The sequence below is a fragment of the Nicotiana tomentosiformis genome, chromosome 4, assembly GCF_000390325.3.
Source record: "Nicotiana tomentosiformis chromosome 4, ASM39032v3, whole genome shotgun sequence".
Lineage (NCBI taxonomy): Eukaryota > Viridiplantae > Streptophyta > Magnoliopsida > Solanales > Solanaceae > Nicotiana > Nicotiana tomentosiformis.
In genome coordinates, this window is record NC_090815.1 from 134,888,789 (window position 1) to 134,899,803 (window position 11,015).

An 11,015-nucleotide genomic window follows, 5' to 3' on the forward strand; every position below is an offset into this window, starting at 1 on the left:
CATGATCTACTGAAAACCTCACATTTACTCATCATAAGCTTGATGCAAAATCGAGTTCCTCTAACTCAACTCTTCCACAGCCACAGTCAATCTTTTACCAGCTGTCTTTCTATATGTAGTTATCGTTGTATTACGAATAAAATAAAATTTAGGAGTTTGAATTTTTACAACTGAGCTCTACCACACGATCTAGAGTAAGAAAAAAGAGTGACAGTTCTAAATGCCATGTAGTCTCCTGCTTATAAGTATGGTGCACAACACACCCATAAACAAGACTCTACTAGACACGGCTTGTAGACTCTCTAGGACATAACTGCTCCGATACCACTTTTGTCATGACCCAAACCGTTGGGCCGCGATGGGCACCCGGTGCCTTACTCAACCGAGCACCAATGTAATGTATCCTTCTTATCACACCATCATGGTAAATGGGCCAGAAGGGCCGTCACGAGATAACAAGAATTAAACATAAGAGAATACTCGGCATGGGATGACTCAACATGATTTAGAAGCTTATACATGCGACAGACGGTCCTATAAGGCCGGCATGATCATTTCTATACTCAAAACATAGGACGACAAAGCCATACAAGTATCTATATAATGACATCTGTCTTCAGGCCTCTACGAGTACATAAATGTCATAAAGTTCGAGATATGACCCTGTCATACCAATCAATACATGTCCAAATCATACTGACTAGATAGGTAACTCCGGAGCAAGTGGAGTGCACCAACACCTTCTGCTGAGCTGATAGCCTACTTGGAGGACTTTTAACCTGTCTATCAGGAACTACGGGCATGAAACATAGCATCCCCAAGCAAAAGGAATGTCAGTACAAATAAAGTATCGAGTATTTAAGGCATGACAATAGTATATAAAAGACATGAAAGAAACATGTAGTAAAGAACTCAACTTGTAATTCTGAATAGCTCTGTGAATCATGAAAAATTTATAATGTCATGCATGTGCATATAAATGCCATACCATGCAAAAGTATATGCGTACATAACATCATCAAGCCTCTGAGGGCATCCCATCATATCATCTCAGCCACTGTGGGTGAAATTATCAGCATATACCAGCTGATCAGGTAGTGGTGCGTATATAATACCATAACCTTTCCCTCATACCCCATATACATATATTATATGCGTATATAACGTGATCTGGTCATAGGTCAGTATACATCTATAAATGAATGTAGTGCATAATGAAATAAGTCAATAAGATTTTTCGAAATGTCATGAGATCAATGAACAGAAAGTCTTGATCTTATTTCTGTCAATTGCTTCTCTCAAAATGTACAGCCCAGCATTCTCCTTACTAATTCCCTTCACCCTGCCACTGTAAAGGTCCTAAAACAAAACAAATTCAGGGAAGAAATTGACTGAGCATGAGAGTTCCCTGGTTAACTTGGACACTGACAACAAATTGAATTTGAAGTCAGGTATGAACAACACATTACTAATGGACTCAGTTCCAAATAGGCAGGATTCACCAACCTATTAGACTGTAACCTTATCTCTTGTAGGCAGATGTTTTTTCCTTAGAAACCTTCCTAGTATGAGCTACATCTTTCAATAAGTTTTCAGTTGCTGCTATGTGATATGTAGCACCTGAATCGACAATCCATTCATTTGCAAAACTAATAGTCATTAAGCAAGTAGCAATACCTGCCATATTAGCTTGGGCATCAGAGTTATCTTTGCTCAGTAGTCCTAGGATTTGTTTGTATTGCTCCTCGATAAAGTATGGTCCTTTTCCATCCAGAGTAGTCTGTAAATCAGCAGCTGCTGAATAACTTTGGGACTGAACATCAGCACTTCCAGCATTTCCACAGATATTATTCACAGCATTGATAGATTGTTGATTTCCAAACTATCATCCAAAATTGCCATTACCTCTACGAAGCTGTCCACTAGTGTTGCTATTGTTAAACTTCTTTTTTCCTTTAAAATCTCCAGGATATCCTATGATTTTATAGTAGTTTTCCGTTGTGTGACCTCTAAGTCCATAATGTTCACATTGCATAAAAGGTTTCTTTCCCCTATAACCTTGACCCATGCCAACTTGCATGGCCATTGGATCACCTTTTTTTTTACCCAAAGAGCTCAAGCCAGAAGAGGAATGCTCAGACTCATCTTCAATTACCATAGCATATGTCTGATTAAGAGATGGCTCATTGGATTTTAGCAAAATTTGTCTCCTAGCTTGATCATAAGAGTCATTTAGGCCACTTAGAAATTGTAGTAACATTTGTTGTTGTAGGTGTTCAGCATACTCTCTCGAATTAGAAGCAGGCATCATACTCATTTCACAAACCTTTCAACTTAGTGAAGTAAGCAGAGACATAATATGTTCCTTGAGATAAAGTAGCAATAGCTCTGTGAATTTGAAAGATCCTCATGCGATTGACCTTATCAAATCGTTCTCTTCGATCTTCCCAGACCAAATGAGCATTTGAAGCATATGCAATTCCACTAAGGAGTTCTGTTAACATTGTGTTCATGAGCCACAAGAGAACAATTGCATTACACGTTTCCCACTGTTCATGCAACTCTGTCTCACATGACTCATTTGTGCAAGTGCCAGTCACAAACCCTAGCTTTCTCTTCCATAATAATGCGATCTTCATCGTCCTGCTCCAAAGGCCATAGTTCTTAGATCTGTTAGCTTCACAGGGATTAGAACAACGCCAGGAGTGTTCGATGGACTAAGGTATAGTGGATGTGCACAGAAAATTATTGTTTCTGCCATTGAAGAATTCAATTTTGAAAAATCACTCACTAAATGAAGGATCGATAAACTCGAGGATACTATAAATCACACTAATGAATTTGCGCGGATTATCAGTAGCTCTCGCTCTAATGTGCACTTGAATGACAAGTCCTTTAATGGAGGAAGCTTCAAGAGAGGAGAAGAAGAGAGCATTTTTAGACAAAATGAAAGCATTTGATTCATTAAGGACTGTACAGGTGGTTATATACAGAACTCCACTAACCGACTCACTAATTAACTTAACCAATGGGACGCTGCAACATCACCATGACTAACTACTGCTAACCAACTATTAACTAACAGACTAACATCACAAATGCAAAGTAACAAACTAACAAAACAAGTCATAATAAATGTGGACTATAAAAATAAAAATAAAAATAAAAATCAAACAATCAATTAAAGTGGACAAGAGAGAGTATGCAGTTATTTCTATGATACTTAGGTGAAATTGAGTTGCTGTTTGATTAACAAAATTTTATTTATGACTTTTTGTAATACTTAAACAAAGTTATGTGATTTTTTTGGTTACAAAAAATAGTTTTAGTAATTTATACAACATTAAAAGTAGCTTTTACTAGTGAATTAACTCAATTATAAGGTTGACCACTTGACCTTCCATATATAAATAATGCAGTCACCGACAGCTGGAATCCAAACTAACTGGGTTAGTAACCAAATAGAAACATAAAGAAGGAAAGAGAAAGAAACGCTAATTATCCAAACACTTAAAAAGAAGATGGTGTTTATGGAGGCGGCTAATGAAAATGGTTAGTATAAATTAATGCTGAATTTCTCAAAGTTAATGTTGGGAGAGCCGTAAAAGTTAAATGCTCATCAAATTTGCCATCAAATTTGGTTGAGGATTCAATAACTAGTCGCTTGTCAATGTTCAAATACATTTATTATGAGCATTGGTTAGGTTGTGAGTACTTGTGACCTACAAAATGTTTTTGCCACATATTCAAACTTTTTATGCTATGCTAGATTAGAACTTTTGAATTTACCAATAAAAAGTAAAGCAGATTTGTCAACGAGCGATTCATCCTCTAATAGGAAGTAACAAGAGAGTTAATTTGCTGTTTTCATCTCTTTTTCTCTCTTCAAATCTTGAAACATATGTTGGACTATTGGAGCCCAAAAATCGGTAAACCATATGTTTTGACCATAACTTCTAGTCATACGAAGTCGCTTTTATTAGGAATTGTTTTACCCGTAATATAAGATTTTCCAACGTGAATCTAAATTTAGTTGGCCAACAATGCAAATACCGAAAAAGAAAAGGAAGTAAATGTAGAAAGCATCAAATCTGCATATAGTAATGGAAAAAAAACACTTCATTTTAATACAACTAAAAACAATGAGGAAAGAACCAAATACAAAGTTCCGTGGAAAGAAAGAATGAGACCTTGAGTTAAGGTCATTCAAATTAGCAGCTAGTAGTACACCAATGGCCATAGTAGTAGTAGTAATAAGATATTACTTCTAAAACTCGCAATAATAAGGACTGTATAAATAAAATTCCTCTCTATTAGAATTGCAAGCTTTGCTTAAAGTGGTCGTGTGTGCCGGCCAGCCACTTTGCCACAAAGACGAGCGTTCCTTGGAATTGGATATTCGTCTCTCAAAGACGTTGATGTAGTGTAAACTCTCATGTATAATTGTTGTCCAAGGTATTGTCGTGCCCAAAATTCAGTCCTTAGGTTCCACATTCCTACATTGTCCAATGCAATATATATTGCAGTCCATGACTTGGGATACACCTGTGAAATTATAGCGAGTAAAGTTCCAGTGATCATATGTGAAATTAACTAGTGTTCCTTGCCCCTAAACAAGTGACTTCAAATTCTTTGATTTTTTTTGTTCTTTTTAATGTTACCTGAGTTGTGTAACGTGCAACTGCATCACGAAGATTGTACCCGTTTCTACTAGCTTGAGTCCACTGCCCTCCATCCATCCTGCATATAACATCAAAATTAAATCAAAAACAAGATTCAAATAACACGCATATGATAACAAAAATCATTGATCACTACATACCCTACAACCCAAAAAGAGTAGCCATTAAGATGCCAGCTTTGGACGATGTCCTCAGTGTTCTCGAATACAATCTCAATGAATTGCCTGTAATCAGCGCCTAGAACAGACGTGTCTAGGAAAATTCCTCCACCACTTGGAGCATCAGATATGCTTCCAACGCGGAATCCACCAACTTTGAAGTAGTCCAGAAGCTTGAGAGGAGTATCAAGTGGCACAAACGACACGCTGTTGACTGCATATCTCTGCTTGCCATTCACTTGACCAGCTGAGCTAGCAAGTCTGATGGTTCGGGTTGTGTTGATCATACCATAATGGTATGAACCTTGTGGATTTGGCCTTGGTCCACTTGCTGACAAGTTTGTCCTAAAATACATAATCAATAACCAGGTTATACGAACAGTTAATGTTTATCAGCTACTTTTAATCAGCTAAGCCAAACAGCTTCCACATATAGGCTCAGTGGAAGTTGGCCATACCTGATAGAGCGGGCTTGGTTAAGGGACCAATCAATTTGGATGGTAGGACCACCAGGAGGAGGACCGGAGACGGGGGTGTTAGAGTTGCTATAGTGAAGTACACCGGTGGTGGTCAGGACTTGAGATGTAAAACGCGACGAAACAACAATGTAGTGGTCTTTAGCTTCTTGATCAGCTGTAATGAGGACAGAGTAGGTTTGCCCAACATGAACATCAAGTGAGGAATAGGTAGTTTGCAATGTGTGCGTTCCCTCTACTTCAACTAATTTCATCCTGTGTCCTTCAATACGGAAGTTAAGTGAATTTTGTAATCCAACATTGGATATCCTCAGTCTATAAGTTTTCCCTGTTATAAGAAAAACTCAATGTTAGATTTTTCAGAAATGCGATAACATTAGGCTATGAATTTTCACAGATTTTAGTAACCAATATTCATCAAATTTTTTTACCTTGCTCAACTGTGAAAGAAACACCATTAGGTCCACGTCCATTGATAAGAATGCCATCAGGGAAAGGCAACTTCTTTCCTCCATCAAGAATTGCTTTCAAGGCCTGTATAATAGGATATTCAAATAATAATTTTGAGTTTCTATCACTGAATTTTTCCTCGTGCAGAGGGTCTACTGGAAACAACCTCTCTACCTTCACTGTAGGGGTAAGGTATGCGTACTCACTATCCTCCTCAGACTTGTGGAATTATATGTAACTTATTTTTTCACTTTATTTAATTTGGTATTGTGATAACATGAGTTGAGGTTAAATAGGAATTGAGAATTCATATAGACGACAACTTATTTATAACTAAGGAATAGCTGTTGTGGTTGTTGTAGTTTCTATCACTGAACAATGGCTATATTTTTATTTGATTTAACTCAACTCAGACTTATATATCTACATTTCTTTTTCCAAAACAATAACCCTAGCCCTTAAGTATTGGAAGTTATAACTTAGTTGACAAGTCTAGGATCAGATGAACATTACAAAACCATACTTCTTTTTGTGTTTAAAGTAATTGTAGAGATTTACATCTTTTTGACTCTGCTCAATCATATTAACTCAGTATAAGAAGTTTGGTTTGAGAATTAAAAGAAAAGGTATAATTTCCTGTTGATGTCTCCTATGGAGCCCGCAATAATAAAAGACTTAGTCAAGGACAGACCAAGCAAGTAATGGCCCACGAGAAAAAGCACACTATATTCCAAAAATGCAACAAGCCAAACAACATTACTACTTTACCTTACCGACACTCAAGACATTAGACAACCCCTTGTCCACATAACTATTTGTACATACAATATACAAGTGTCCCTATGTACTTACAAGAATTAAATGCATTTTAACGAGTTTAACTTTTTATACGTTAACAGTATAAAATAAATATTCGTACCGTATGATTCTTTTTGTACCAATCTCCAATGAGGAGAGTGTAATCGTCTGCAGGATCCGGAAAAGGGACGGGGATTCTTGGTCTGCTGAGAATTTTAATTCCTCCAAAACCACCAGCAGCTTTGTGAAATGCAAGAGAAGGAAAATAGTAATAACTCCCTATTTGATCTTTCATTTGTAAAATGTATGTGAAATTCCTTCCTGGTGGTATTGGGCAGGTTGTACCGTATACTCCATCTTCAAATGAGTTTCTCCTGTTTTGTATTCCATTCCTACATGTATGTTCCAAGATGTCAATTTAAATCTTTAAATAAGGTAATTCAGAAAATATTGTAATATAGTAGAAGGGCATTGATTTATCTAATATTTAATATTTAATAAGATTGTAGGGTCAGAAAATAATAGAAACAAAAGAGCTGAAATGGCCAACACATTTCAAGGACAAAAGCACAATCCTCAAAAAGACCAGAGGAAGATGTATTTGACACAGAATTAGCAGCAACTTTTCACATGGATATCACATGATCTACCGACTAGTTATATTCAATCTAATATTTCAAACACTCATCATTTGCTCAGCAGACGAAAATAACCATGTGATTTTGCATATATAATGAGAAAAAATCCACGTTATTCAATTTTATTTTTTCCTTTAGCGTCCAATATTTGAAAAATTCACTTGCTGGATTAATCTGAATTCATGCTAAATAAGTTGTTACGGGAATATAACACTCTCTGATATTAAAATTTATATTTTTAAGGCTCGAATTTGAGATCACACCACATTTCAATTATGGGATCAAAAACATTGTTGCTTGCATCGCTGTTTACAACAACAAAACAATCCAGTGAATTTCTACTAGTGATGTTTGGGGAGGGTAGGACATACGCAACCTTATCCTTCCACGTAAGGGCAAAGAGGCGGTATAAATGAAAAATAATTTGAAAATTATACAGCTGGATAAGTGACTAAAATGTGGCCAAAAATCACTAAACACGATGCGTGGCGTATAAATTTAGACAAAAGTCAAGATCCAAAAACCAATTCATAATCCGACAATGTTGATGTCAAGCCCATGTGGTACTTTCTATTTTCGTTGTTAGTTGAATCCAGCAGTGAAGCAAGTGGTGAACTTGTCTTCCAAATCCTATCTAAACTACAAAATAACTAATTCCACACCAAATTTTCTGCACCAGTGAATTTCATTGTCACCAAATCAATCGATTTTAAGATCAGATCTACTACTTGTTCTAACTTGTATGTCACTTCTTCTATTTTGAACTTATTCACTAGTACTAAATCTACTAAACTACAAGAGATTGAAGTTTACCCAAATCAAATTATTTCTTTATAATGACGCAATAATAATCAGCTAAATGAGAAGGAATCAAATGAAAAGAAAAACGAAAGACTCGCTTATATCCAACTAGACTCTTTTTTGCTAGTATTTGGGCAGAGTGTACCATTTTCGACTTTAACCACATTTACTTATTTGAACAATATTTAGAAAAATGTAGATCTATACTAATATCCATTACCATAAACTAGCACAGTCGCTATACAAAACAATTTATATCCACTAATTTAAGAATCTCCAGTCTGCCTCTCGTATTAAAAGGTTGACAGACATATAAGAATACATGATCTAAAGTCAGTTGGTTTGAAAATACGTCTATCTTATTGAATATATATATTTTAAATTTTATGCTTTTATATATATTTATTTTTCAGCAAAAAGTAAAAAATTTAGTTGAACTTAAATAACTCGTCCTAAAACCGCCTTTAACTAAAGAGTGAGATCTGACTACAGAAACTTTAGAACTAGACACCTACCTAACTAGATCGAAAAAAATTAAAAACAATATACCTAAAACAATGGAAATGAATGGACATGAGAATTGTAAAGCCCCGAGGCATATCAAAACTTACATATAGGGAATGGAGTTGAATTAAGAGACGGAGACTGAATTTAAAATTTATGGATACGAAATTTTAATTATTTTAAGTTATTAGATTTTAAATTAATAATGGCCAAATCCGAAACCTATGCACTAGCTCAGGCCCTGGAATTCAGGACCCAAAATGTATTCAAATCGTGATACTTTGAAGACCAGCATTATCATTTTGCAAGGCATTTTTCAATATGACACATGATATATTATGTACTAATTACTTAATTAATGTTTGAAATGTGAGAAAATGGAAGATTAGTAAATTACCAGGAAAGAAGAAAAGGCTCGTCCAAGCTGTTGAAAACGTTGATAATGAGATTGTCATTAGTAACGGAGTAAATATCAGGACCAGGAAATTGGCCATTGATCAAAATTCCCTACACAAACAGAAAACAAAATCACAATTTGATGAGCATATATGATCAAAACAACCCGAAAAAACCAGATCCAGAAGAGAAAACACACACACACACACACACACACACATTCTATTTTAAGAAACTGAGGAAAAGAAACCAACCTGTTGAGGAACTCCAAGAGGATAAATAGTGCCATAAGTAACATTCCACTCGAAGAATCTATACGGATCCTCTGCTAATGTATTCGCAATTAATCCTACCACTAAAAATGCCGCTACTGCGAGTTTTAGCGGCACCATTTCTTCTTCCCTTTTTGTTAGACTGAAATTTGCTATATTAAGAAATAAACTGGAAATAGAAGGATTTAAATGAAGAAAGAGTGAGTTGTGGAACAAGGGGTTGGGGGGGGGGGGGAGTGGGTTGGAGGGAATTAAAGTGAAGGTGATGAAAAGGGCATGGTATATTTAAAAGTGCGGTACAGACTACTACTAAAAGTCAAGTTGGCCTAGCAGTATGCGGCTACTAACACATCGCTACGCTAGATATGTGATTAAATGGACGAGATCTCTTTATCATATTTTAATTAGATATTTAACTTAGAATGATAGTGATAAACTGGACGAGAATCCTTCGCGGTTATTTAGATGTCTAATATTCCAGCTTTAGAATGACAATGACGAGCTCCCTTCACCATTAGTCACGTATTTCAACCTTAGAATGATCATGATGAAATGGACAAGATCACTTGATTGTTAATCAAATGTCTAAGATTCGAGCTTTAGAATGACAATGATTAAATAAACAAGTTCCTTTCACCGTTAATTAGATATCTAAGGCTTGAACATGAGAATGAAGGTGATGAACGTACGGGATCCCTTTATCATTAATTAGATATCTAAAATACGAGGCTCAGAATAATAATGATGAAATGGACGAGAACCCTTCACGATTATTTAAATGTCTAATATTCGAGCTTTAGAATGATAATGATCAAATAGACGAATTCCCTTCACCATTAATCACATATTTCAACCATAGAATGACCATGATGAAATGGACAAGATCACTTTAATTTTAATCAAATGTTTAAGATTCAAGCCTTAGAATGACAATGATTAAATAAACAAGATCTCTTCACTATTAATTAGATATCTAAGTTTTGAGCATGAGAATGATGGCGATAAACGTACGAGATCCTTTCATCGTTAATCAAATGTCTAATAGATTATTTGGCAAGCTTCTAAAAGCAGCTTAATTTGAGATGTGCTTTTTTCAAAACTACTTTTGGTGAGAAATAATTTGTATTTGATTAATTGATGTGAAACATGGTTATGAGCAGTTATTAGTGTTTGACCAAGTTCTTAAAAAGGATTTCTAAGAATATTTTTCTCAAAAAAGTACTTTTGAGAAAAAATTACTTTTTTTTCTTCTCCAAAATTGCTTTTGCTTCTACTCAAAAATATTTTTTTCTTCTAAGAGCTTGGCCAAACAATTCAACTTTATACTTTTTTTTATTGTTCGAAAAAATTCGGCCAAAGAGGCTATAAGATTCGAGCAATACTTTTTTTTTGGTCAAAGGTATTTTTTTTCTAAAATTAAGGTGTTGGGCCAAACTTTTGAAAGGGAAGAAAATATTTTTGAGGAGAAACAGAAAAAAGTAGTTTCTCTCTAAAAGTGTTTTTTTGAAAAAAATCACTTAGAAGCGTTTTTTTAAAACTTGGTCAAACACTAATTGATGCTTAGAAGAGTTTTCTAAATTAATTAGCCAAATATAAATTATTTCTCGCCAAAAATACTTTTGAAAAAAAATATTTATCAAAAAAGTAAAATGTGGCCCTAAGTGAATAGTAGCCGTGAAAAAGAGAGGGAAATATTGTGGAAAATTTTCAAATTTACAACTTCAAGTCTGTAACTGAGGAAACCAAGAAATATGAGAAATTATATAAAAAGGCTGTTTGATGTGTCGGTGATGGGGTCCACACGGTACTAAAAACAGTAGTAGTAAATATATGACCCCTC

At 35.2% G+C, this 11,015-nt stretch overlaps 2 protein-coding genes across 2 annotated transcripts; both read right to left on the minus strand.

The window, feature by feature from the left end:
- Positions 1 to 1,245: 1,245 nt before the first annotated feature.
- Positions 1,246 to 2,639, minus strand: LOC138910551 (uncharacterized). Its single transcript, XM_070201792.1, has 4 exons — positions 2,327 to 2,639; positions 2,075 to 2,214; positions 1,559 to 1,882; positions 1,246 to 1,359 (listed from the first exon to the last, which is right to left on the minus strand). The coding sequence occupies exons 1-4, from the start codon at positions 2,637 to 2,639 to the stop codon at positions 1,246 to 1,248; spliced, it is 891 nt and encodes a 296-aa protein (XP_070057893.1).
- Positions 2,640 to 4,104: 1,465 nt separating this feature from the next.
- Positions 4,105 to 9,450, minus strand: LOC104114657 (L-ascorbate oxidase homolog). The gene is made up of 8 exons (XM_009625151.4): positions 9,158 to 9,450; positions 8,905 to 9,014; positions 6,686 to 6,956; positions 5,748 to 5,850; positions 5,299 to 5,644; positions 4,823 to 5,185; positions 4,662 to 4,740; positions 4,105 to 4,545 (listed from the first exon to the last, which is right to left on the minus strand). The coding sequence occupies exons 1-8, from the start codon at positions 9,293 to 9,295 to the stop codon at positions 4,333 to 4,335; spliced, it is 1,623 nt and encodes a 540-aa protein (XP_009623446.1). The 5' UTR covers positions 9,296 to 9,450; the 3' UTR covers positions 4,105 to 4,332.
- Between the last annotated feature and the right edge of the window lie 1,565 nt (positions 9,451 to 11,015).

Coding starts and splice junctions, on each gene's coding strand:
- LOC138910551 (XM_070201792.1), bottom strand. CDS start 2,639: ATGAAGATCGCATTATTATGGAAGAGAAAGCTAGGGTTTGTGACTGGC. Junction 2,215..2,326: donor TTACTTCACTAAGTTGAAAG/GTTTGTGAAATG, acceptor CTTATGATCAAG/CTAGGAGACAAATTTTGCTA. Junction 1,883..2,074: donor GTGATCCAATGGCCATGCAA/GTTGGCATGGGT, acceptor TTTGGATGATAG/TTTGGAAATCAACAATCTAT.
- LOC104114657 (XM_009625151.4), bottom strand. CDS start 9,295: ATGGTGCCGCTAAAACTCGCAGTAGCGGCATTTTTAGTGGTAGGATTA. Junction 6,957..8,904: donor GAGCCTTTTCTTCTTTCCTG/GTAATTTACTAA, acceptor ACATACATGTAG/GAATGGAATACAAAACAGGA. Junction 5,186..5,298: donor AACCAAGCCCGCTCTATCAG/GTATGGCCAACT, acceptor TATGTATTTTAG/GACAAACTTGTCAGCAAGTG.